Source organism: Lutra lutra, chromosome 4 (assembly GCF_902655055.1).
Source record: "Lutra lutra chromosome 4, mLutLut1.2, whole genome shotgun sequence".
NCBI lineage: Eukaryota > Metazoa > Chordata > Mammalia > Carnivora > Mustelidae > Lutra > Lutra lutra.
Window position 1 is genome coordinate 103848507 of NC_062281.1, and position 27810 is coordinate 103876316.

The 27810-nt window shown below is 41.0% G+C and overlaps 1 protein-coding gene across 10 annotated transcripts in view; it reads left to right on the plus strand.

Annotated features, from left to right (window-relative positions):
• The window catches only part of CLCC1 (chloride channel CLIC like 1), a 33994-nt gene that overhangs the window by 751 nt on the left and 5433 nt on the right, over window positions 1-27810 (plus strand). For 3 of the 10 annotated variants that reach the window (XM_047728465.1, XR_007127027.1, XM_047728464.1), the window contains 9 exons: window positions 1002-1111; window positions 9869-10009; window positions 10606-10707; window positions 13895-14002; window positions 22544-22765; window positions 23681-23821; window positions 25419-25512; window positions 26749-26846; window positions 27123-27269. In XM_047728465.1, coding sequence (XP_047584421.1) covers window positions 1002-1111; window positions 9869-10009; window positions 10606-10707; window positions 13895-14002; window positions 22544-22765; window positions 23681-23821; window positions 25419-25512; window positions 26749-26846; window positions 27123-27269 — 1163 coding nt within the window. Of the gene's footprint in view, window positions 1-1001; window positions 1112-4809; window positions 4914-9868; window positions 10010-10605; window positions 10708-13894; window positions 14003-22543; window positions 22766-23680; window positions 23822-25418; window positions 25513-26748; window positions 26847-27122; window positions 27270-27810 lie in introns of those variants that run through there. The other 7 variants (XM_047728469.1, XM_047728471.1, XM_047728468.1 and 4 more) reach the window with 6 other exon arrangements.

Consider the following 27810-nt stretch of genomic DNA (forward strand, 5'->3'; position numbering starts at 1 on the left):
CTCGTTAGTCTTGTCTTTCTCATTCACGTGTAATTCATCGAAATCAGATAATTTCTCTGTGCCTGTTTCCACTCAGCTGAGAGTTTGCTTGGAGATCTTTCTTGGTAGCTCTCCACTCAATTTACTTGTTTTCCTAATCTGTAAAATGAAGATAACTGTACTACTGCCTAATACTACTGTACTAATTTTTGGAGAATTAAATGAATGAATGTATGTAACAGTGTTTGGCACATAGTAATCAAACACTAATATATGTGTGTGTATACACACACACACACACACACATATAATTAACATATAATGTATTATTTGTTTCAAGGGTACAGGTCTGTGATTTATCAGTCTTACACAATTCACAGCACTCACCATAGCACATACCCTCCCCAGTGTCCATCACCGAGCCACCCCATCCCTCCCACCTCCCTATTTTTGATATTAGTGTCAAAGCCTGAAGCAGATTAGAAAGGTGATTAAAAAGTAAGAACTAGAGGAGAGATCTTATTACCAACTGCCAAGTAGTAGAGTCACAGATGCCCTCCTTATCCTAACCAATGCAGGATGGTTACTTTTCCTAAACACTTTTAGAATGTGGTCTGTGGGCCAACATCTCTGCCATCACCAGGAGCTGTTAGAAATGCAGACTCTCAGGCCCACGTCATACTTAATCAGAAGCTGTTTTTTAACAAGATCCCTGGCAGGTTTAGATGCAGTTTTATTTGGAGGAAGTGTGAGATCAGCTGTAAGAATTCTCAAGGAGTTCCAGCCTTTAATCAGTGACCAAGGGATTTTGTCAGGAGGACTTGAATTTGAAGCTGTTCCACTTCTGCCTCACCTCCTGATCTTCCATCATTTCTTCAGCTTCTAGTCCTGGATAAGTTTTGCTTCTGCTGATCATTATTGGAGAAAGTAGCGAGCCTAATAACATGACTGTGAAAGTTCTAGTCAAAACTCAGCTGCTTAAAAAGTTTTTGATTCATCTCCCTTTGTATAATGCTCCCTAGGAAGCTGTTTTCCCAGATCTCCATTCCCACGTGGCAACTTCCTGACACACAGTGACACTCCTGGCTTTCCAGTGGACCATTTCACCGTCTTCTTGATACTGGGTGGTAAGGTGAACTCTCCCAGCTTCTCTTCTTTTTGCTTTAGAACCTTTCTTTCCAACCCTCCTTATTCATTTCTGTTTTGAAGGAATGTAAAACCTTGTTGCCCCGGAAAGCCTTTTCTGTAGCCTTGATTTCAGACGCTGCCATCTTCTCCGAGCTTCTGCTCAGTTCAGAGGCTCCCTTTACCAACTTAGTTCTTCACTGCTTAAAATTAGGCTTCTCCCTGTCAATGGACTAAGCTATCCAATGGCTTCCCCCCCGCACCAGACTTAATTTTTTTCAGCTTCTCTAAACTGTTGTTGACTAACGCCTCTTTCAAATGAAGCAGGTCTTGGTTTCTGTACACTGCATTTTTTACCTTTTGTTCTGCTCTCATTAGTCTTAACTGCCTTCTCTTGGGTTTCAGTCTTCTCAAGGCTTTATTCCTTAGTTGAACTCCACCCCCTTCCCCAATATTCGGTCACCCAGTATTTCACTCTCTAGAGCTCAACAGGGATCCTAGGATACTTTTTCCACCGTTATTATTGCTTAGTATTTTGGTTTTACTTTTTTTGGGGGGGGGGGTTCTTTTTTTTTTTTTTAAACTTACATTCAGTTAATTAACATGTAGAGTATTACTAGTTTCAGAGGTAGAGTTGAGTGATTCATCAGCTGCATAGAACACCCTGAGCTCATTCCATCAAGTTTCTCCCTTAATGCTTGTCACTCAGTTACCCCATTCCCATGTCCCCATCATCCAATTCTCTCTCCCAACCCCCGAACACCCTCCTCCCTTCCAGCAACCCTCAGTTTGTTTCCTATGCTTAAGAGTCTCTTATGGTTTGTCTCGCTCTCTGATTTCACCTTGTTTTATTTTTCCCGGGTTTATTTCTTTTAGTAACCAGAATCATGCTATATGTATTATTCTTTGATGTGCTTGTTGGAGATATTCTCAGCCTAGCACGCTCCTTTTACCCATTATATATTCCACAGAATTAGTATCACTGTTTGGGTTGCTTCATTCTGCTGTTAAAATTATGCCAACTTTTGTGCACAAACTTGAGCACAGGGTCTAGAATTTGAGGGGAAGAGTGCCAGTTTGAGCCCTTGGCAGTCTGAGTTGAAGGCATGTTGACTTGGCCTTGAGCAAGTGGCAGGCTATGCATGCTGACTCAGGCAGGAGGGCGGTTGGACTGAATTTGGGACCCACAGGCTGATGGCATATTTGACAAGGACATGGCAATTTCTGCTTTTAACTTTTGTTTTCTGGGAAACTCTGTCTCTTCTATTCTAAATGAAAGCCTCCCTAGATAGAATATTCTTAGCTGTAGATTTTTTCCTTTTAGCAGTTGGAATTTGTCATGCTGCTCCCTTCTGGCGTGCAGAGTTTCTGGTGAAAAACCCCTGATAGCCATCTGGGGTTTCCCTTGTATGTCACTGCTTTCCTTTCTCTTGCTGCTTTTTATTCTTTAATTTTTAAAATTATTTATTTATTTATTTTTAAAAAGATTTTATTTATTTATCAGAGAGAGAGAGGAAGAGAGAGCGAGCACAGGCATACAGAGTGGCAGGCAGAGGCAGAGGGAGAAGCAGGCTCCCTGCCGAGCAAGGAGCCCGATGTAGGACTCGATCCCAGGACTCTGGGATCATGACCTGAGCTGAAGGCAGCTGCTTAACCAACTGAGCCACCCAGGCGTCCCTCTTGCTGCTTTTTAAAATTCTCTCTCTATCACTGCTTTTGGCCATCTTATTTACTTTGTGTCTTGGTGCAGACCTCTTTAGGTTGGTTTTATGTGGGCTCTCTGTTTCTTCTGGGTCTGGATTTCTCCTTCCTTCCCCAGATTCAGGAAGTTTCTAGCTATTATTTCTTCACACAAATCTTCTGCCCTCTTTTCTTGCTCTTCACCTTCTGGAATCCCTATCATGCGACTGTTATGCTTGACAGTGTCGCTGAGTTCCCTGGGTCTGTTCTCATTTTGTGTATTTTTTCCCCCTCTCATATGCTCAGCTTGATTACTTCCTATTACTGTGTCCTTCAGATTGTTGGTCTGTTCTTCTACTTCCTCTTGTTTGGTATTTATTCCAGGTGGTCTACTTTTATTTCCACTTAGTGAGTCCAGTAGCTCTAATTGGTTCTTTTTTACATACCCTGTCTCTTGTTGGAGGGTCTCATGGAGTGCCTGCACTCTTTTCTCAAGTTCATTGAGTATCATTATGAGCATTACTTTAAATTCTCTGTCAGATGTATTTCTTATCTGTACTTCACACAGACCCTTTGGTGTGATTTTGTTCTGCTCTTTCATTTGGGACATACTCCTCTGTTTCTTCATTTTGTCTATTACTGTGTCTGTTTCTTTGTGTTAGGAGAGTTAGCTATGTCTCCTGCACTTGAAGTAGTGGCTTTATGAAGAAGAGGTCCTGCAGTGCAGTGTCTTCTTTTCACCAGAAGATAGTGCTTCAGGGGTGTCTCTTATGTGTGTTGCTACAGGGGTGTCCTGCCATCATGGCAGAGCTGTGTTTGCCTTCAGTACAGACTGTGATGGCTCTTTGCCTGTTGTGGGTAGAGTCTGGTGCCTGTGTTGTTAGTGGGCTGGTCCAGGGCTGCCTTGGAGTTGAGTTGAGTAGGACCAGGTGTTTGCCAGAGATAAAGTAGCACCAAACTGCAGGGTGCTTTCCCTGCATTGTGCCCTGAGAAGCTTTTGTTGGTGTGCGGGGCCTGCAGTTAGACCAGCTGCTTGCCCCCAGACCAACTGCTGGGGTGGCAGTCAGACTGGTGTGTGTGGTTATTTTCCCCTCCCTGGAGCAGGATTCACTTTGGAGAGGTGCTGGCCCTTATCTGCGCTGCTTGCACACTCTCAGCCTTGTGGCACTGCACATCTTACCAAGAGCAATGGGAGGGGGTGGGTCTGCTTCACTGTTGCCTCTTGCCTATGTCAGGCTGTGGAGAATCTGTTCTGCCAGCTTTCCAGTTGCTTTCTGGGTTATTTATCTGGTTTTACATTTTTAAACAGTAAAGATTCTGGGGGTTGGGGTTTTTTTTTTTACTGTTAGTAGTTGACTTCATTTGTCAATATACTTGACCAGTTCCTTTGCTCATCATTGTATCTTTTATTCACACCTTTTCTTGTTGAGTTTAAACTTCTTTAATATGTGAAGAGTCTATGGGATGGAGACTTTCTTAGTCTTTTTATGTCTGAAGAAATCTGTAAGTTTGCTATGGCTGCCATAACAAAATGCCATAGACTGATGTCTTAAACAACAGAAATTTATTTTTGTTGTTTAAGATTCTGGAGGCTGGAAATCCAAGATGAAAGTGTCAGCAGAGGTGGTTTCTTCTGAGGCCTCTCTCAGCTTGTAGATGGCTGCCTTCTCCCTTTGTCTTCACATCATCTTTCCTCTGCCCTGTGTCCAAATTTCTTTCTATAAGGACAGCAGTCATATTGGATTAGGGCCCATGCTGATTACCTCATTATAACTTAATTACCTCTTTAGAGACACTGTCTCTAAGTACAATCATATGCTAGGGAACTGGAGTTTAGGACTTCAACATGTGGATTCTGGAGGAATACACTTCAGACCATAACAATATCTCAATTAGTCTTTCCCATTTAAAAAAAAACCCTTTTGTAAAATGTGAAATATAACATATATACAGAAAGTGTATAAAATATAAATGTTCATCTTAGCAAATTATTAAAAAGCACACATTTTTGTGTCTACCTTCTAGATTAAGAAATAGAGAACAGTGTGGGTATCCCAGAAACCTTCCAGAGCTTTTTCCCTCACCTCATTCTTGTTCTCAGAGGGAAAGATTTCACTATTTACCATCAGGTATAGTGTTTGCCTGTAGTATTTATCTGGCAAAGTTTTCCTTTATTCCCGGTTTGTTAAGTGTTTTAGTCATGAATAATTTATCCTGTTTCACTCTTAATTTTGGGGGCCTTCTCTTTTTCTTCTTAATTTTACTATGTGTTTATCAATTTTTTTTTAGTCATTTCAAAGAATTAACTTTTGGTTTTTATCTTCTCTATTACAAGTTTGTGTCCTAATTTATTATTTTTTACTCCTGTTTATTTTTGATTGAATCCTTTAAGGGGTTCTTTTTCAGGCCTGAGGTAGTTTCCTGCTGTGTGTGCACTGATCTGCGCCTTGCTAAAGGCTCGAGGGGCACACTGTTCTCAGACCAGTTCTCTGATGCAGACTGGGTGTCCTACAGTTCAGTTCTGACACTGCGTACCCAAGGTAGTACAGACCCTCACAAGTTAAGGACACAGTCCTATACAAGACTGCCTCCATGACAGACACACATCTTAGGGGCCACCTGCACTTGTGACCTACTGCTATAGATTAGGGGGATCCCACAACCCTGTCAGGTTGGATAATTCACTAGAATGACTTACTGGAAGAACTCCCTGAACGGTTTTATTGGAAAGGATATAGTTTGGGATCAACCAAATGAACAGATACACAGGACAAAGTCTGTGGGGGAGGATGTGGAGTTTCTGTGTCTTCTCTTCATGGAATCCAGGCATGTCACTTTTCTGGCACATCCGTGTGTCACCAGCCAGCTCCTCTGAGCCTCAGTGTCCAGAGTTTTTATTGGGGTTTCAGTATGTGGGCATGACTGATTAAATCATTGGCTGTGTGATTGAACTTAGTGACCACTTTCCTTCCTTCCCCTGAGGTTGGATAGTTGAAAGTTCCAAGAAAGTTCCAGCACTCTGATTGCGAGCCTGGTCTTTCTGATGACCATCCCCCACCTGAAGCTTCCTTGGGGTCCAGCAAAGTCACATCAGTGTCACCTCATTGCAGGAGACACTGCTGTCACTCAGGAAATTCCTAGGGTATTTGAAGGAACTGGGGTCAAATGTCTTCATTTGTCTGGAGTTCTCTTGGCACCTTTCTCTTGCCTCGGTCCCCCCAGATACTCAGCTGTTTCCACAGTGGCTTTCTGGGCTCTGCCTGAGGTCTCTCTTCCTGTGCAGTGGCCTGGAAACTATTAAGGCAGTAAACTAGGGCAATGGAAAGGCTGTCTGTGTTTGTTTCCCATTTTTCAAAGACCATTATGCTTGTTTGCCTGGTGTCCTGTGTCTTGAAAACTTATTTCATAGACTTTGTGCAGAGGTTTTGGTAGTTCAGGCAGGAGGGTACACCTGGCCCCTGTTACTTCATTTTGACCCGGTGTAGGAGCCCTGGGAGTGCTTTGAGCATGGAGTTACTACGTCATCTTGACCTTCCTGCTGTTCTTTGAATGCTTCAGATTTTCTTCCCGCTCTGATCTGTATGCTTGCTGCATCTACACTCTGGATGTTCTTTTGCCAAGTCTTCCTAAGGTAGCTGCTGCTTATTTGTCTGCTTAAATGTTGTGGTCATCTGCAGCTGTGTGACAAACCACCTCAAAGTTTAGAGGCTTTAAACAATGATTTTATTATTTTTCATGATTCTATTGGCTTATGGGCCTTGACTGGACTCATCGGCATAGTTCTTTTATTCCACGTCATATTGGCTGGGTCCTAAGTCTGTCCAACCATGGGATTGGACTGGGACCACCATGATGGCTCATTCACATGGCTGGCCGTTGGTGTTGGCTGCCAGCTGGAAGCTAAGTGTGCCCTCTGCACATGGCCTCTCCATGTAGCCAGGTCTTTTCACGGCATGGCGGCAGAGATCAAAAAGCAGGCATTCGAAAGTGATGTAGAAGCAGCTAAACCTCGTATAGGCCAAGCCACACCTAGAACCAAAACAACATCATTTCTACCACAATATTTAGGCTAAATATTGTGAACCTATGTAAAACCTTTACTCGTAAGACGATTGTGACAGAAACTTCATCACGCTTTTGGAACAGGAATTGCATTCCGTTGTTGAACTGGGCAAGAGCATATGACTGAACACCTTGATGATGTGTCTGTATTTTTTTAACAAAAATTGGACACTCTGAAAAAGGGACTTCCCTAGCAACTAACATACCTAGAAAACAATGAATTATAAATTGTAATATCTTCCAGTTATAATTCTTGGTAGACAGCTGATGTAAGGTATCTTATACTTCTTCCTTCTTCTTTCTTTCTTTTTTTTTTTCCGAGATTTTATTTATTTATTTGACAGAGAGAGATCACAAGTAGGCAGAGAGGCAGGCAGAGAGAGAGAGAGAGAGAGAGAGGAGGAAGCAGGCTCCCTGCCAAGCGAAGAGCCCGATGTGGGGCTCGATCCCAGGACCCTGGGATGACCGGAGCCGAAGGTAGAGGCTTTAACCCACTGAGCCACCCAGGCGCCCCACCCCCTTCCTCCTTTTTCTTATAAAAACCCCTAACTTTCTCCCTGCAGTGGGCCACAATTTGGGTTGCTTCCCAAATTATAATTCTAAACCCCAGAGAAATGTTTTTGTTTTATTTCAGGTTTTCCTCTTTTCATGACCCGTGATTTCACAGGGTCAGCCCAGATGCAGGAGGGGGGCAAATAAACTCCCATCTCTTGATGGGGACTTGATGGAATTTTGGCTATCTTTAATCTCAGGCCTTCCCTAAAATACTCAACATTGCCTAATCCATCCTGCCACTATCCTGCTTTATTTTTTTCATAGGATGTATCACTATTTGAAATGATATTTATTTTTTTGTCAACTTATTATTCCACCTCATTCCCAGGCCTCATGTGCCCCTCCCCTCCATGTAGCTTCTTAAAACCTGGTATCCCCGTCACCTAAGATAGTGCCCAATATCCAGTAGGTGTTTAATAAGTTTTGAACAAATGAAAGCTGAGCTTTTCCCCAAAACCGTGTTCTCATTCTGAATTTCTTTGAAGTTAGTGATAACACCTTTTTGTTGTTGCCTTGCGGGCACTCAGTGGTTGAGGACTGTAGAACTAATCTTTAGAACGCTCTTCAGCCTCCTTGTAGGACTCTACTAAGTCCAGTTTTTCCCTCATTCTGTACACTTACTGCTGCTTTTCTCTTCCCCAGATGTGGCTCCCCTGCGTTCATAGCTACTGGTAGCAGATGAGGCTGGCTGTGGGCCTTATCGCCCAAGCCTACCTTGTCATCCAACCATCTCCCGGCCCCAGCACGTCCATCCTTAAGTTTACGTTTTCGAGGGTTCACTTTGCTCCTCTGCCTCCCTCATCTCACCCTCTTCGCATGTTACCCACGCTTCTCTATCTCCACCCCTGTTCCTCCATGAAGTGGTGCCAGTTTCCCCCAGTCGGATGAGCTTGCTTTACCCTTTGAACCTCTAAAACCCTGTGACTGCCTGTGAGGCTTTGACCATTTGCATTTGCTGCTTAACAGACATTTGTTGAATGCCTCTCATGCACCAACCGCTGGGCTAGGTCTTGGACGTGGAGAGGTGGAGCAGGCAAAATGGAGAGTTCTCAGTGGGGTGAATTCTGATGGGAATAAGAGGTTACTTCCCCCTGGAAAAGTCCGCATTGTAGCACGGTGGTTTTTTACCCTTGCTGTGTATTGGAGCCACCTGAGGGGCTTTAAAAATCTCAGCACCTGGGGCCCAGCCTTGGAGATTCTGTTTCGATTGATCTGGAACGTGGCCGGAAGATTGAGATTTTTAGAAGCTCTCCAGGTGTTTCGAATGCTCAGCCAAGAGCGATAGCCACTGTGCCAGTGAAGAGCTTGACCAGTACTGACCAGTACGTGGTTCATTTCATTGTGAGTTGTGCTGGAAGAGTTTTTTTTTTTAAGATTTTATTTATTCATTTGACAGAGATCACAAGTAGGGAGAGAGGCCAGTCTCCTAGTTTGAATGTTAATCTTATACATTTCTTATTTTCTTATTTTCCATGTGTTACAAAAAAAAAAAAAAAAGAATTTTGGGGGAAGAGGTTTTGGTTAAATATGTCTTCTTTTTTAAAGCAGTTGTACTGGGGAGCCTGGGTGGCTCAGTGGGTTAAAGCTTCTGCCTTCGGCTCAGGTCATGATCCCAGGGTCCTGGGATTGAGCCCTGCATCGGGCTCTCTGCTCAGCAGGGAGCCTGCTTCCTCCTCTCTCTCTGCCTGCCTCTCTGCCTACTTGTGATTTCTCTCTGTCAAATAAATAAATAAAATCTTAAAAAAAAAAAAAAGCAGTTGTAGTGAGCAGTGATTCACATACTATTTACTCATTTAAAGAGCACAGTTCAGTGGTTTTTAGTATATTCACAGGTACACGCAAACATTACCACAATTTTAGATCATTGTTCATCACCTCAAAAAGAAATCCTGTGCCATTTAACTACCAGCCCAGGACTGAGCACCTGCTAATCTACCGTCGTCAATGTAGATTTGCCTGTTCTGGACATTTCATATTGGTGGGACCCTCTACTGTGTGGTCTTTCACAGCACAGTGTTCTCGAGGTTCGTCCGTGTTGTAGCCCGCAGCAGTACTTCATCCTTATTTATGCCTGGGAGTCTCCCATTGTGCCGAAATGCCATAGTTTAGTTACCCGTCCGTTGAGAGACATTTGAATCATTTCTGCTTTTTGGCTGTTGTGAATAATGTTGGCTGTAAACATTAGCGTACAAGTTTTTGTGTGGATATGTGTTTTCATTCCTTGGGTATAAACCAAGGAATGGAATTGTGAATCATATGAAAAGTTCCTATTTTCTTTTTGTCTCAGCGCAGATAGGTGTGTATGTGTTTAAATGTGAATACCATTTTACTGAGTATTTTTATTTCAGTTATTATTCAGAAAGAAAACTTTATCTTAGTACTAGAAGGAAGTAGATAGTTTTTTATTATAAAACCATTTCTTCTAAAAATAATTATATTTCATTATGTCTATTAAAATTTTTTTTAGCCTTCATGCAGGATGCTGTATTCTCTGCTCCTTTGTGAGTGTCTGTGGCTAATAACCGGTTATGCTCATGATGATGACTGGATTGACCCCACAGACATGCTTAACTATGATGCTGCTTCGGGAACAATGAGAAAATCTCAGGTATTAAAAAAAAAAAAAAATGCGGGGCGCCTGGGTGGCTCAGTGGGTTAAAGCCTCTGCCTTCAGCTCAGGTCATGATCCCAGGGTCCTGGGATCGAGCCCCGCATCAGGCTCTCTGCTTAGGGGGGAGCCTGCTTCTTCCTCTCTCTCTCTCTGCCTGCCTCTCTGCCTACTGTGGTCTCTCTCTCTGTCAAATAAATAAATTAAATCTTAAAAAAAAAAAATGCATGTGCCTAAGATCTTATTGGTACTGTAATGGAAATAGTCTACTTCTGTGACTCACAGAGCTTCCAGAGTCAAGAGTCATGTACCAATGACTAGCAGCCATGTAGACTATCTCCCTGGGTCTTAGTCTAAGATGATTTCAGCCCCACGTGCTTATTTCTGTGTTGAATGTGAATGTAAAGCCTGTCGAGCTGCCAGCTAACTTGATTTTAGTTCTTAGCTAGTAAATTTGAGACTCTTTTTTGGTTGTTCAACACAGATGAAGAATATGACAGAGTCATAAAATGATGAAGTCAGATTTTAGTTTTCATTAACTTGAGGTTATTTTCATAACTGAATTATGAAGAAATAAAATTTCTCTTTTGCTTTAGGTAAAATATGGTGTATCAGAGAAAAAAGAAGTCAGCCCCGACTTGTCACATGCTGATGAATTGTTGGAATGTTATAGCAAACTTGATTCTTTAACTCATAAGGTATGAACTTTTTAAATTCATGAATTTTATGCTTACGGTACGTTGTTTCGTCTTTCCTAACATTGTATGTGTTTCTATGTATGTACTGCATAATTTATGTATAATTTTTTTCTTTAGTTACTCTAGCCTTGTCTTCTTTTTCATTACTCTGGCCTTGCCTTTTTTTGTTTGTTTGTTTGTTTGTTTTTTAAAGATTTTATTTATTTATTTGACAGAGAGAGATCACAAGTAGACAGAGAGGCAGGCAGAGAGAGAGAGAGAGAGAGAGAGGGAAGCAGGCTCCCTGCTGAGCAGAGAGCCCGATGCGGGACTCGATCCCAGGACCCTGAGATCATGACCTGAGCCGAAGGCAGCGGCTTAACCCACTGAGCCACCCAGGCGCCCCATGTTTGTTTGTTTTTAAGTACTCTTATTTTCCTGTAATAACATTTATCTCACCATGTTATAATTATTTCTTTACCGGACTGAACATTTCTTGGGACAAGGAATATATTTATATATTTTTAAAAGATTTTATGTATTTGAGAGAGAGAGATAGAAATGAGAAGAGAGCATGAGCAGGGAGGAGAGGGAGAAGCAGGCTTCCCACTGAACAGGGACCTTGACGGGTCTCGATCCCAGGACCCTGGATCATGACCTGAGCCAAAGGCAGACATTTAACCGACTGAGCCAGCCAGGTGCCCCAGGGACAAGGAGTATATTCTATTTGTTTTTGATTTTCTGTCACCTTTCACAGTGCTGGGTCATAATAGACTCATGACAAAGGCAATCCATGAAATGTAAGAATTACTCTTGCAAATATAAGGGATTATTATAATTTAGAATCTGGTAGCTATTCCTTCATTTATCCGATATTTTTATTTGTGTGGCTGAAATGGAGTTTATGAGAAAGGAAATAAATCAAGATTGTTAAGGGGTTTGAATATATGCTGTGGAGTGGGAACTGGCTTCTTGGTTGTGGAGGCCATCAGCTGGTGGCTCAGTGGAAGGGGGTCGCTGAAGGAGAGGGTAGCAGAGGTCCAGCAATGCCCAATGCTCCAACTGAGGCTGTGACAGGTGTTGAAGAAGAAAGTGTTGGATTTCTCCAAGGTGGAATAGGTAAATTTGGGTAGCTGAGGGAGGAGGGAAGAGGGATAGAGTGGAGGAGGGAGGTTTCCAGCTTGAGAGACTGGGAGAGCTTGTGAGCAGAGATACGGAAATCTCAATTCCAGATCTGTCAGTGCTGCTGTGGTTCTTATTGGGTGTGAATGCTGTCTCATCTGAATGCTAGCAAAGAAATGCTTGGATAAATTTTGCCTCAGTTTAACTGTGTTTTGTAGTATCGTGACAGCTTGTTTGGCTGCACACTAGGTAATACAGAAATTTTTCACTCCATTCTTTGCATCTTGGGCTTAGCATTGTAAAAATGTGATTGATAAAATGGAGTCTCGAGTCCTTGTTTTATAAAACATTCTCAGAGCGCCTGGGTGATGCAGTTAATTGATTTCCACTCAGGTTGTGATCTCAGGGTCGTGAGATCTAGCTCTGTGTCAGACTCCATGCTCAATATGGAGTCTGCTTGAGACTCCCTCTCCCTCTGCCCACCCACAAAATAAATAAATCTTAAAAAAAAAAAAAAAACAATGGGTGCCTGGGTGGCTCAGTTGATTGGGCGACTGCCTTTGGCTCAGGTCATGATCCTGGGGTCCTGGGATCAAGTTCTGCATTGGGCTCCCAGCTCCATGGGGAGTCTGCTTCTCCCTCTAACCTTCTCCCCTCTCATGCTGGCTCTCTCTCACTGTCTCTCTCTCTCAAATAAATAAATAAAATCTAAAAAAAAAAAAAAAAAAGAAAGAAACCCTGCACAAAACATTCTCTTAAAGGGGGTCCTCGGTGGCTCGGTTAAACATTTGACTCTTGATTCCAGCTCAGGTCATGATCTCAGTGTGGTGAGATCGAGCCCCGTGAGGGGCTCTATGCTGAGTGTGGAGCCTGTTTAAGATTCACCTCTCCTTTTGCCCTCCCACCACCTCCTGCTCGTACTTGCTTGCTCTCTCTCTCTCTCAGAAATTCTCTTAAAGAGAAATTTAAAAAGAAATTTAAAGAGAAATTTATAAACCTTGCCTGTATGTGGAGGAAACTGCCATGTGACTTTTCAAGGGTCCTTCTCTCCTAAGTCTGTGTGTGACATTCAGTTGTCATGTTCATCATCTGAAGCCCATTTCAAATGCTAACTCAGCTTGTGGTTCACACTCAGAAAATAAAAGTTGGTTATCACAGGTTCTAAGGCAGTTCTAAGGTAGTTCATATCTAAGATATGAACTGCCCTCACTCAGTGACTTGACCATTGTGGTGTTTGTAGAGCTCAGTTCAGAGGAAATCTGAAGGATGAATTATGTGTGGAGGGTTGCCATGCTCAGACACTCTGGAGAAGCCGTGTTTCTGCCCTCCTGAAGTGTGGCCTGTAGAGTTGGGCGTGCTCAGTCGTTGACAGGAAAAATTAGTAAAAGACCAAAAGTAATACACACGTTCAAGAAACTCCTTGATGTGCCCTTCATTTCATCTTCTGGCTTCATCTTTTACGTTTCCCTATCTCTGTTTTTTCTTTCTTCCTTCCCTTTCTTCTTCCTTTTATTCCTTTTTCACTGAATCATTGCTTTGGGATTGGGAAGAGGCAGATTGTCCCAGATGATCTTCTCATCTGCATCTCTGCCCCTTGCTTCATGATCTTCAGCTTTAAAATTGCTGAAAGTGAGGGGCGCCTGGGTGGCTCAGTTGGTTAAGCTTCCAACTCTTCATTTCATTTCAGGTCACGATCTCAGAGTTGGGAGATCCAACCCCACATCTGGCTCCGCTCTCAGGGCAGAGTGTGCTTGAGATGGTCTCTCTCACTCCTTTGCCCCTCCTGCTTGTGCGTGTGCTCACTCTCTCTCCCTCTCTCAAATAGATCAGTCTTTAAAAAAAAAAAATTGCTGAAAGTCATCAGAAAAACTGCCATTTGGGGCTAAGTCCTGGACATGTGTTCCTCATTTGTTACCTACTTGCCCTTTGCAAAGAGAACCCACAGAAGGTAGGAAGTTCTGTATTTTCATATAAGTGATAACGGTAAGCTCCTTATTTTGATGTTGATGGGGCCGCTAGGCTAGAAACTTGACCCTTATGTGAAACTTGGATGCTGTCTAATGTTGAATTTATTCTGTAATTACAGATTGATGAGTGTGAGAAGAAGAAGAAGGAAGACTATGAAAGTCAAAGCAATCCTGTTTTTAGGAGATACTTACATAAGATTTTGATCGAAGCCAGAAAGCTTGGACTTGTGAGTGTTGGTGGGATACTAATCACTGTGGTAGATATTTTAATTATTAATTTCAGATGTGGGGAGGTACCTTAAATTTGCTATTTGAGTTTTACTGAACAGTTGGAAATTTAATACTTTTGTGAGTTGGCAAGGAAATTCTATGCTGACCACTTGCACACTTTCTTGTTCATATGATAAAAGATCATTCTATGCTGAGAAAAAGAACAGTGTGTTTTAAGTAGGTCCTCCCCCCACCTGGAAGCTTTTTACTGTGGCAAGGGCTCCTTTATAGAGTTGCATATCATTGCATATTGTCCATAATTAATGTTAAGATTCCATTTTTTTAGAGTTCTTGTTTTCACTCCGATGTTTCAAAACATTAAGAAAACTTAAGGGGAAGGAATGTTAGATAAATATTTAATAATACCATCTTATTTTTGAAGTGAAAAAGCAGATGTTCTCATACATGCATCCTTTTAGTCAAGTCTTATAAGTGTGTGTGGGATGAGGATACAGATAGAGCCAAAAAATTCCTATGATGGAGGTAATTGGCATTTAGCTCAAGGTTTTTTTGTTTGCTTTTTTTAGTTCAAGGTTTTTTAGATAGTAATGGATGACTGCTTTTTCATGTTAGTGGTGACTTGTGTTGTTACATGACACTTTTTTTCCTGATTTTATATTTGCTTTTTTTAAAAAAATTTTTTATTAATTTTATTTTTTATAAACATATAATATATTTTTATCCCCAGGGGTACAGGTCTGTGAATCACCAGGTTTACACACTTCACAGCACTCACCGTAGCACATACCCTCCCCAGTGTCCATAATCCCACCCCCCTCCCAACCCCCCTCCCCCCATCATCCCTCAGTTTGTTTTGTGAGATTAAGAGTCACTTATGGTTTGTCTCCCTCCCAATTCCATCTTGTTTCATTTACTCTTCTCCTACCCCCTTAACCCCCCATGTTGGATCTCCTATCCCTCATATCAGGGAGATCATATGATAGTTGTCTTTCTCCAGTTGACTTATTTCGCTAAGCATGATACCCTCTAGTTCCATCCATGTCGTCGCAAATGGCAAGATTTCATTTCTTTTGATGGCTGCATAGTATTCCATTGTGTATATATACCACATCTTCTTTATCCATTCGTCTGTTGATGGACATCTAGGTTCTTTCCATAGTTTGGCTATTGTAGACATTGCTGCTATAAACATTCGGGTGCACGTGCCTCTTTGGATCACTACGTTTGTATCCTTAGGGTAAATACCCAGCAGTGCAATTGCTGGGTCATAGGGTAGTTCTATTTTCAACATTTTGAGGAACCTCCATGCTGTTTTCCAGAGTGGTTGCACCAGCTTGCATTCCCACCAACAGTGTAGGAGGGTTCCCCTTTCTCCGCATCCTCGCCAGCATCTGTCATTTCCTGACTTGTTCATTTTAGCCATTCTGACTGGTGTGAGGTGATATCTCATGGTGGTTTTGATTTGTATTTCCCTGATGCCGAGTGATATGGAGCACTTTTTCATGTGTCTGTTGGCCATCTGGATGTCTTCTTTGCAGAAATGTCTGTTCATGTCCTCTGCCCATTTCTTGATTGGATTATTTGTTCTTTGGGTGTTGAGTTTGCTAAGTTCTTTATAGATTTTGGACACTAGCCCTTTATCTGATATGTCATTTGCAAATATCTTCTCCCATTCTGTCAGTTGTCTTTTGGTTTTTTTAACTGTTTCCTTTGCTGTGCAAAAGCTTTTGATCTTGATAAAATCCCAAAAGTTCATTTTTGCCCTTGCTTCCCTTGCCTTTGGTGATGTTCCTAGGAAGATGTTGCTGCGGCTGACGTCGAAGAGGTTGCTGCCTGTGTTCTCCTCGAGGATTTTGATGGATTCCTTTCTCACATTGAGATCCTTCATCCATTTTGAGTCTATTTTCGTGTGTGGTGTAAGGAAATGATCCAATTTCATTTTTCTGCATGTGGCTGTCCAATTTTCCCAACACCATTTATTGAAGAGGCTGTCTTTGTTCCATTGGACATTCTTTCCTGCTTTGTCGAAGATGAGTTGACCATAGAGTTGAGGGTCCATTTCTGGGCTCTCTATTCTGTTCCATTGATCTATGTGTCTGTTTTTGTGCCAGTACCATGCTGTCTTGATGATGACAGCTTTGTAATAGAGCTTGAAGTCCGGAATTGTGATGCCACCAACTTTGGCTTTCTTTTTCAATATTCCTTTGGCTATTCGAGGTCTTTTCTGGTTCCATATAAATTTTAGGATTATTTGTTCCATTTCTTTGAAAAAAATGGATGTTACTTTGATAGGAATTGCATTAAATGTGTAGATTGCTTTAGGTAGCATAGACATTTTCACAATATTTATTCTTCCAATCCAGGAGCATGGAACATTTTTCCATTTCTTTGTGTCTTCCTCAATTTCTTTCATGAGTACTTTATAGTTTTCTGAGTATAGATTCTTAGTCTCTTTGGTTAGGTTTATTCCTAGGTATCTTATAGTTTTGGGTGCAATTGTAAATGGGATGGACTCCTTAATTTCTCTTTCTTCTGTCTTGTTGTTGGTGTAGAGAAATGCAACTGATTTCTGTGCATTGATTTTATATCCTGACACTTTACTGAATTCCTGTACAAGTTCTAGCAGTTTTGGAGTGGAGTCTTTTGGGTTTTCCACATAGAGTATCATATCATCTGCGAAGAGTGATAGTTTGACTTCTTCTTTGCCGATTTGGATGCCTTTAATTTCCTTTTGTTGTCTGATTGCTGAGGCTAGGACTTCTAGTACTATGTTGAATAGCAGTGGTGATAACGGACATCCCTGCCGTGTTCCTGACCTTAGCGGAAAAGCTTTCAGTTTTTCTCCATTGAGAATGATATTTGCGGTGGGTTTTTCATAGATGGCTTTGATAATATTGAGGTATGTGCCGTCTATCCCTACACTTTGAAGAGTTTTGATCAGGAAGGGATGCTGTACTTTGTCAAATGCTTTTTCAGCATCTATGGAGAGTATCATATGGTTCTTGTTCTTTCTTTTATTAATGTGTTGTATCACACTGATTGATTTGCGGATGTTGAACCAGCCTTGCAGCCCTGGAATAAATCCCACTTGGTCGTGGTGAATAATCCTTTTAATGTACTGTTGAATCCTATTGGCTAGTATTTTGGCGAGAATTTTTGCATCTGTGTTCATCAAGGATATTGGTCTGTAGTTCTCTTTTTTGTTGGGATCCTTGTCTGGTTTTGGGATCAAGGTGATGCTGGCCTCATAAAATGAGTTTGGAAGTTTTCCTTCTATTTCTATTTTTTGGAACAGTTTCAGGAGAATAGGTATTAGTTCTTCTTTAAATGTTTGGTAGAATTCCCCCGGGAAGCCGTCTGGCCCTGGGCTTTTGTTTGTTTGGAGATTTTTGATGACTGTTTCAATCTCCTTACTGGTTATGGGTCTGTTCAGGCTTTCTATTTCTTCCTGGTTCAGTTGTGGTAGTTTATATGTCTCTAGGAATGCATCCATTTCTTCCAGATTGTCAAATTTGTTGGCGTAGAGTTGCTCATAGTATGTTCTTATAATTGTCTGTATTTCTTTGGTGTTCGTTGTGATCTCTCCTCTTTCATTCATGATTTTATTTATTTGGGTCCTTTCTCTTTTCTTTTTGATAAGTCTGGCCAGGGGTTTATCAGTCTTATTAATTCTTTCAAAGAACCAGCTCCTAGTTTCGTTGATTTGTTCTATTGTTTTTTTGGTTTCTATTTCATTGATTTCTGCTCTAATCTTTATGATTTCTCTTCTCCTGCTGGGTTTAGGGTTTCTTTCTTGTTCTTTCTCCAGCTCCTTTAGGTGTAGGGTTAGGTTGTGTACCTGAGACCTTTCTTGTTTCTTGAGAAAGGCTTGTACCGCTATATATTTTCCTCTCAGGACTGCCTTTGTTGTGTCCCACAGATTCTGAACTGTTGTGTTTTCATTATCATTTGTTTCCATAAATTTTTTCAATTCTTCTTTAATTTCCTGGTTGACCCATTCATTCTTTAGAAGGATGCTGTTTAGTCTCCATGTGTTTGGGTTCTTTCCAAATTTCCTCTTGTGATTGAGTTCTAGCTTTAGAGCATTGTGGTCTGAAAATATGCAGGGAATGATCCCAATCTTTTGATACCGGTTGAGACTTGATTTAGGACCAAGAATGTGATCTATTCTGGAGAATGTTCCATGTGCACTAGAGAAGAATGTGTATTCTGTTGCTTTGGGATGAAATGTTCTGAATATATCTGTGATGTCCATCTGGTCCAGTGTGTCATTTAAGGCCTTGATTTCCTTGTTGATCTTTTGCTTGGATGATCTGTTCCATTTCAGTGAGGGGAGTGTTAAAATCCCCTACTATTATTGTATTCTTGTCGATGTGTTTCTTTGATTTTGTTATTAATTGGTTTATATAGTTGGCTGCTCCCACGTTAGGGGCATAGATATTTAAAATTGTTAGATCTTCTTGTTGGATAGTTCCTTTGAGTATGATATAGTGTCCTTCCTCATCTCTTATTGTAGTCTTTGGCTTAAAATCTAATTGATCTGATATAAGGATTGCCACTCCTGCTTTCTTCTGATGTCCATTAGCATGGTAAATTCTTTTCCACCCCCTCACTTTAAACCTGGAGGTGTCTTCGGGTTTAAGATGAGTTTCTTGTAGGCAACATATAGATGGGTTTTGTTTTTTTATCCATTCTGATACCCTGTGTCTTTTGATTGGGGCATTTAGCCCATTAACATTCAGGGTAAGTACTGAGAGATATGAATTTAGTGCCATTGTATTGCCTGTAAGGTGACTGTTATTGTATATTGTCTCTGTTTCTTTCTGATCTACTACTTTGAGGGTCTCTCTTTGCTTAGAGGACCCCTTTCAATATTTCCTGTAGAGCTGGTTTGGTATTTGCAAATTCTTTCAGCTTTTGTTTGTCCTGGAAGCTTTTAATCTCTCCTTCTATTTTCAGTGATAGCCTAGCTGGATATAGTATTCTTGGCTGCATGTTTTTCTCATTTAGTACTCTGAATATATCATGCCAGCTCTTTCTGGCCTGCCAGGTCTCTGTGGATAAGTCTGCTGCCAATCTAATATTTTTACCATTGTATGTTACAGACTTCTTTTCCCGGGCTGCTTTCAGGATCTTCTCTTTGTCACTAAGACTTGTCAATTTTACTATTAGGTGACGGGGTGTGGACCTATTCTTATTGATTTTGAGGGGGGTTCTCTGAACCTCCTGGATTTTGATGCTTGTTCCCTTTGCCATATTGGGGAAATTCTCTCCAATAATTCTCTCCAATATACCTTCTGCTCCCCTCTCTGTTTCCTCTTCTTCTGGAATCCCAATTATTCTAATGTTGTTTCGTCTTATGGTGTCACTTATCTCTCAAATTCTCCCCTCGTGGTCCAGTAGCTGTTTGTCCCTCTTTTGCTCAGCTTCTTTATTCTCTGTCATTTGGTCTTCTATATCGCTAATTCTTTCTTCTGCCTCATTTATCCTAGCAGTGAGAGCCTCCATTTTTGTTTGCACCTCATTAATAGCTTTTTTGATTTCAACTTGGTTAGATTTTAGTTCTTTTATTTCTCCAGAAAGGGCTTTTATATCTCCCGAGAGGGTTGCTTTAATATCTTCCATGCCTTTTTCAAGCCCGGCTAGAACCTTGAGAATCGTCATTCTGAACTCTATATCTGACATATTACCAATGTCTGTATTGATTAGGTCCCTAGCCTTTGGTACTGACTCTTGTTCTTTTTTTTGTGGTGAATTTTTCCGCCTTGTCATTTTGTCCAGATAAGAGTATATGAAGGAGCAAGTAAAATACTAAAAGGGTGGCAACAACCCCAGGAAAATATGCTTTAGCCAAATCAGAAGAGATCCCAAGTCATGGGGGGGGGGGGGGAGAAAGGGGATAAAAAGAGGTTCAGAAAGAAAGAAAAAAAAAATTAAAAAAAGAAAACCAATAAAGAAAAAGTATAAAAAGGAAAAAAATATATATATTAGATAAACTAGTTAAAAAATGTTAAAAAAATAAAAGGGTAATAGTTAAAAAAATTTAGCAGAAGAAGAAAAAAAAATTGAAAAAGAAAAAAAAATTAATTTAACTGCAAGGCTAAAGAATCATGGGGAGAAAGCCATGAGTTCCGTGCTTTGCTTTCTCCTCCTCTGGAATTCTGCCGCTCTCCTTGGTATTGAAACTACACTCCTTGGTAGGTAAACTTGGTCCTGGCTGGGTTTCTTGCTGATCTTCTGGGGGAGGGGCCTGTTGTAGTGATTCTCAAGTGTCTTTGCCTCAGGCGGAGTTGCACCGCCCTTACCCGGGGCTGGGCTGAGTAATCCGCTCGGGTTTGCTTTCGGGAGCTTTTGTTCCCTGAGCGCTTTCCGTAGAGTTCTGGAGGACGGGAATGAAGATGGCGGCCTCCCGGTCTCCAGCCCGGAGGAGCCGAGAGCCCGGGGCCCCACTCCTCAGTGCGCCCCCAGAGAACAGCGCCCAATGACTCCCGTCACCCTGGCCTCCGGCCGCGCTCCGAGCTGACCGAGTCTGCGACCGGTTCAAGGTAACCCCGAGCTGAGAGTCACTCCTTGGCTCTGTCTCTGTAGCCGGCTTCCCTGTTCTAATACCGGTAAGCTCTGCGACACTCAGCCACCCCCGATCCTTCTGTGACCTGCGGGACCTGAGGCCACGCTGACCCCGCCTGGGCTTCACCCCGGTTAAGCCTCTGGAGCGATGTCCCTCAGCGGAACAGACTTTTAAAAGTCCCGATTTTGTGCTCCGTTGCTCCGCCGCTTGCCAGGAGCCGGCCCCTCCCCCCGCGGTCTATCTTCCCGTCGCTTTGGATTCACTTCTCCGCCAGTCCTACCTTGCAGAAAGTGGTTGATTTTCTGTTTTTAGAGTTGCTGTTCTTCTCTTCGATCTCCAGTTGGATTTGTAGGTGTTTGTAATCTTTAGATAAGCTATCTAGCTGATCTCCTGCTACCTGAAGTAGTCTCAGCCTGCTGCTTCTCCGCCATCTTGACTCCTCCCCATATTTGCTTTTCTATAAGTATCTGTATTTACTCTTGTGAAAGAGAAACATTTTGCTTAACAGTTAATGAATGTAAAATGTTCATAGTGATATTGCTAACCTGAACTCATGTTAATAAAGATAGTTATAAATATCATGTTTGTTCATGGAAACTCCCAATTTATTTGCCTGCTTTTTGAGATTTTTTTTTTTTTTTAAAGATTCTATTTATTTACTTGACAGAGATCACAAGTAGGCAGAGAGGAGAGAGGCAGGCAGAGAGAGAGAGGGGAGGAAGCAGGCTCCCTGCTGAGCAGAGAGCCCAATGTGGGGCTGGATCCCAGGACCCTGGGATCATGACCGGAGCCGAAGGCAGAGGCCTTAACCTACTGAGCCACCCAGGCGCCCCTTTTTGAGATCCTTTTAAAAAAAATTTGTATTATTGTATTTTAGGCTACTTGAAAATAAAGTTAGCAAATGGAAAGTCGTAAATGAATCAAGCAGTTGATGCTCATTATTTGTGGATTCCGTATTTGTGAATTTGCATACTCGTGAACCTTTTGTAACCTCAGAGTCAGTACTTGCAGAGCGTTTGCGCGGCTCTCGGACACACACAAAGCCTCAAAGCATTAGCGTTCCCTGGTGTGTCCAGTCCTAGCTGAGGCTGGGCAAGGCTTTGTTCTGTCTTCTGTTTTCAGCTCTCAGACTATAAACAAGTACTTCTTTATGGTTTATTTAGTGCTTCATATTTCACACTTTTGTTGATGTTATTTGGGTGTTTAACTCCCAGGAGTAGTGTGGTCTAGTGTCTCTGAGTCGTGAGAAGGCTAGGACGTGCCTTCCAGGGAAAATACTCATGTTAGATAAGCTTTTTTTGGGCAGGAGTTACAGTGCTGTTGGCTGTGCATTCAGTGTTAATCAAAAGTATTAAATAAGGGGGACGCCTGGGTGGCTCAGTTGGTTAAGCCGCTGCCTTCGGCTCAGGTCATGATCCCAGCGTCCTGGGATCGAGTCCCACATCGGGCTCCTTGTTCTGTGGGGAGCCTGCTTCTCCCTCTGCCTCTGCCTGCCACTCTGTCTGCCTGTGCTCGCTCTCTCTCTCTCTCTCTCTCTGACAAATGAATAAATAAAATCTTTAAAAAAAAAAGTATTAAATAAGGTATCTTTAAGTAGAAACACATAAAAGTGTTGTGTATTGACTGGCTGATGAAAATGTCTTGGTAGAAATGCAACCCTGTATTTCCTGTAGGAGCCGTAGCTCAGGTATTCGTTAACTAGTGTCCGAGGTGACGTCCTAGAACAAACTGTTGCCAATAGTAAGAATCGACCGTATTTTGGTAAAATGCAAAGTATCTTATTTGCATAGAGTTTTATAATTTTTGAAATGGTTTTCACATGTATGATTTCTGGTCATTATGTGAGACAAATAGATGGATAATATTACTCCTATTTTATACATGTGAAATACAAACTACAAATATATTTAGTTCCAAATCGGCTTTTGTCTTGAAGTGTTTCTCTTTTCTGTTTTTTGGGCAAATACAGCCTGAAGAAAACAAAGATGATATGCATTATGATGCTGAGATTATTCTAAAAAGACAAACCTTGTTAGAAATACAGAAGTTTCTCAGTGGAGAGGATTGGAAACCGGGAGCCTTGGATGATGCACTAAGTGATATTTTAATTAATTTTAAGTTTCATGATTTTGAAACATGGAAGTGGCGATTTGAAGACTCCTTTGGAGTGGATCCATATAATGTGTTGATGGTAAGATGGGACAAGGGGGACATAAGTAACAGCTCCTTTAAAAAAATGCTTTAAAAACTCCACCACAGAACTCTCTTACACTGTTGGTGGGAATGCAAGCTGGTGCAGCCACTCTGGGAAACAGTGTGGAGGTTCCTCAAGAAGTTGAAAAATAGAGCTACCCTACAACCCAGCAAACTACTGGGTATTTACTCCAAAGATACAAATGTAGTGATCCGAAGGGGCACCTGCACCCCAATGTCTATAGCAGCAGTGTCCACAATAACCGAACTGTGGAAAGAGTCCATATGTCATCAGCTGAAGAATGGATAAAGAAGATGTGGTATATATAATGGAGTATTTCTCAGCCATCAAAAAAAGAAGTCTTGCCATTTGCAATGATGTGGCTGGAACTAGAGGGTGTTTTGTTAAGTGAAATAATAAGCCAGTCAGAAAGATAATTATCATATGATCTTGCTGATATATGGAATTTAAGATACAAAAGACAGGATCATAGGGGAAGAGAGGAAAAAAATAAAAGACATAATCAGAAAGGGAGACAAACCATAAGAGACTCTCAACCAGGAAACAGGCAGGGTTGATGGAGGGGAGAAGGGTGGGGATGGAGTAACAGGGTGATGAGGACATGTGATGGAATGAGCACTGGGTGTTTTATGCAACTGATGAATCACTGACCTCTATTTCTGAAACTAATAATACACTGTATATTAATTGAATTTAAATAAAATTAAGAAGCCCCTGTACTATAATCATGTTAAAAACCCGGATGAAGACACTTGTCTGTCACCACCTCTGTGGCCGAGTGTGGCACAGATGACGTTGCATATTTGAGGCCAGTTTGCTGATGATTATCATTTTTCAGCAGGGAGAGTGGCTTAGCAGTAACCCTGATCTCTGCTTCTTCCTGTTTTCGAGGTGCTTCTGTGTCTGCTCTGTATCGTGGGATTAGTAGCTACCGAGCTGTGGACGTATGTGCATTGGTACACCCAGCTGAGACGTGTGTTATTCATCAGTTTCCTCGTCAGTTTGGGATGGAATTGGATGTATTTATATAAGGTATTAAATAGGTGGAGCGTTTTCATGTTTTTCACTGTTACTTCATAATAACAGAAGACCACAGTGCCTGACTTAAAGTGTCCGCAGTGATCGGAGATGGGGCGGGTGGGGGGTGGGTGCTGGCAGCCGCTCGCCTGTCTCTGGTGTTCTGGGTCCCTGACTGGTTTGGTGCAGGCCTGATTCGTAACCCAGTTTCTGACGGGTGGCATCTGGGTGGCTAAATCGGAATAGAGCTAGGTAGATGCATTTTTAAGAATTTTGTATAGGTAGTTTAGAGTATGTCCTTTTATTCTTTGCCAGAAAGGATATCAAAATGTTGTTTTTTAAAAGTTAGGTTATTTTCTGAATATGAAAGTGGTATGTTGATGGTAGACGATTTAGAAAAAAATAGTTATACAGAGAAGTTTGATTTAAAAAAAATTTTTATTAAAATTTTTTTTTTTTTTTAATTTATTTGACTGCGAGAGAGGGAACACAAGCTGTGGGAGAGGGAGAAGCAGGGTTCCACAGAGTGGGGAGCCCAACATGGGCTCAATCCCAGGACCCTGGGATCGTGACCTGAGTTGAAGGCAGACACTTAATGACTGAGCCACCTAGGTGCCCCTTGATTTTTTTTTTTTTTTTTAAACTGAGAATGAATGAGCAAGTGTGAACAGGAGGTGGTAGGGCAGAGGGAGAGAGAATCCTTGAGCAGACTCCCCACTGAGCAAAGGAATCCAATGTGGGGCTTAATCCCAGGACTCCAGGATCATGACCTGAGCCAAGGCAGATACTTAACCGACTGAGCCACCCAGGCACCCCAGAAATTTGATTTTTAAAAGTTAAATATAATTTTGTCACCTAGAGATAATTGCCCTCAGTAATTTCAGGTATTTCTTTCTGGTCTTTTTCCAGAATTTTAATTCTTTCAAAATTGGGGTCATGGTGAATATAGAGTCAAATGAAGCACTACTGTTGTGTTGAAATCGCATTGAAGGACAATTTTAGATCTGTCTGGCAGAATGAGTCAAGTAGCAAAATATTTTTGATGAAGTTATCTGATTAAATCAATCCTTAACCTTTTGCTCTAAGTTCTATAGCTTCTAGAACTAATTATTTTCAAATTAAAGGAAAAAAGTTTGGTTGAATATTGTTATCTTGGCAGTTTCCCCCAGGGCTTGGATATATAAAAAATGTTATCTTTTTATCTAGGCCACTTGTGCTGAAAACCACCCAGAACAAAACTCCATTTTATCATGAATTATGAAAGAAAATGAGAAGTGGTCATTTAATATATATAACTATATTTTTGGGTGTGGTATGAATTAGATTTACACTAAATCTTTATTATAAAAAGTACAAAGGTTTGCATTTCTCATCAAAAGTACTTAACAAAGAAGTACTTTGTAACCGTAGTTCTTTATCGTCACTCGTTGCTATAAGACTGCTTTGCCATGAGTGGAAAAGAGCTGCCATTTAAAAGTGTATTTTTTCCTGTTAAAAAAACTGTGAACAGTCTGGTGTCTGGTGAAGACACGTTTTGAAGTCAGGGTTTTGGATGTGTAGACATAACCTTCGTGTCCGCAGCCACTCACTGCTCCCTTTTGGTGTCGGTCAGCTCGCGTTCGCACAGCATCAGGCCGAGGTTGCCAAGCTGGAGCCGTTAAACAATGTGTGTGCTGAGAAGATGGACTGGATTGGAAGCCTCTGGGGTAAGGTATTGGTTCACTGGGCCTCATTTTTTTCCGGGAAGGAGATAACTTAGAGAAGTGATAAAATGCCGAAAGGAGGGTTTCCATGACTGAGTCCTCAGTGTCAGAAGAACATGCCCGAAAAGTCAGACCGTGACTCTTGGCTCATGTAACCTCACGGGGAGGGAATATGAACTGTGTCTTCACCGGCTCCCGTACTGCTACTGTCTCCTCCATTGGACTGTGATCGAGATGGTGCTCATCTTGTCTGTCTAGCCCACATGTGCATTAAAGAAGTGAATCAGTGTTTATATGAATTAATATCCATCTTAAGCTTAATCTCCTTATACGGACTTACAAAATCTTATGTTGTAGCTTTACTATACATTTTTTTTTCCTAAGAGGAAAGTTCTTTAACTTTCTTTTTCTTTACAGATTGTATATACATTCTCACTACTGCCTTACAGATTGTATATACATTCTCATTGACTGCCTTTAGTTCTGTATATCTAGCCATAGGAATGGTTTAGTGTTCAAAGGCACTTTATAAAGGCAAGTCCATAATAACTGACCCAGAATAGAATCTCCGCAGATTGTATAAAACAGGGTGTCCGAATTAACGTTTCTTTAGAAGTTGTGGGAACTAAACCAATCTGGCCTTGCTTCCTGGGTGCAGGGGACAATCGAATGCATCCTCTAGGAGGTTTAGATTTTAAAAATTTAGAAAAATTGGGAGAACTGATGTTCTTTGTTTTGTAAAGTAAGGGATTTTTTTAAATTGAAATTTTACTGAGATAATTCTAGATGCACAGGAAGTTGGAAGGAAAACAAATCAATGTGCCCCTTTCCCATTTTCCTCCTGTGTAAACGTCTTACACAAAGATGGCAATGTGAGATCACAGCCAGGATATCAAATTGCATATAATTCAGCGATCTCCCTCAGATTTCCGTGGTTTTAGTTGGAATCGTTTGTGTGTGTGAAGAACAGTTCTTAATATCTACCTTTTAGAAGTTTTCATAAAGTATAATGTTTTATCTACATAAGACTTGTCTGATTTAAAGAGATTTTTAAGATAAACATTTTGGACATAAGATGAAAAATTTTTAAGTCAGTGTTACAAGGAGTCCATTTGTACAGCATTTAAAATTGGTTGGTGGTGGGGACAGGGACAAAACCAAATTATTGTCTTATTTGGGAATGAAATGCAACTTTTTTTTTTTTTAATGACTCAGTGTTTTGTCTGTTTCTTTAAATAGAATTGTTAAGAAGCTCATGGACCTATAAGGATGACCCGTGCCAAAAATACTATGAACTCTTATTAGTCAACCCTATTTGGTTGGTCCCGCCAACAAAGGTATAGAATACATCTGTAAAATTACTTATACAAAGTTAGTAAAAAAAAAAAAAAACTCTTGTATTTATTAAAAGTTAGTGTTTTTTTTTAAAAAACATTTTGCTAATAAGAAATCCTCGTTCTAGAGAAAATACTTCCATTACACAATGATTTTCACATTGAAAGCATTTTAACTTAGGAATGTAATTTTGGCCCCAGTGTACAGTGAATTTTGGCTCATTCTGTGTGCTCAATCCTTTGAGAGAAAAATTAAGTTGTTGTTATCTTTTGTTTTAGGCACTGGCAGTTACATTCACCAACTTTGTCACAGAGCCGTTGAAATACGTTGGGAAGGGAGCTGGTGAATTTATTAAAGAGTTCATGAAGGAGATTCCAGTATTACTTCACATTCCAGTGCTGATCATTATGGCATTAGCTGTCCTGGTTAGTATACAGCATGGTTTGTTAACAGCACTTGGAGAAAAAAGGCAATTCTAAAACTTGACTTTTTTGCTGTTGTAAATCAGGCTAAATTATGCTTAATGGTATGAAAAGATGATTTTTAAGTGAAACAGATTTATTTTTACTTATATGTATATTTAAGCAAGAAAACGATTCTCAAGTTTGATTATAGATGTCATGGCAGTGACTTAGAATAATAACATTTTTCTAAATTTGTTCTTCAACTTGGTGAATATTTAATATACATGAAGTCAGTTGTTTTTGTCCTCTTTGAGAAAGAGGGCCTTATTTCAGTCTGGGGTTTTTGCAGCACTGAGAGGGGGAAGAGCATTGGCTTTTCCACAGAATTAAGTAGGGATGTGGGAGAAGGTGAGTTACTGAGAAAGTTGGGGGATCCAGGAATAGACATTTATTAAGAGGAAACATTATTCATCATTCATCTGTTGTCTCTTTAGCTTTTTTATTGATTTTCAGCCCTTTCCCTAATAAAGCAGTTGTCACATAAAATGTAAAGAACCCAGAT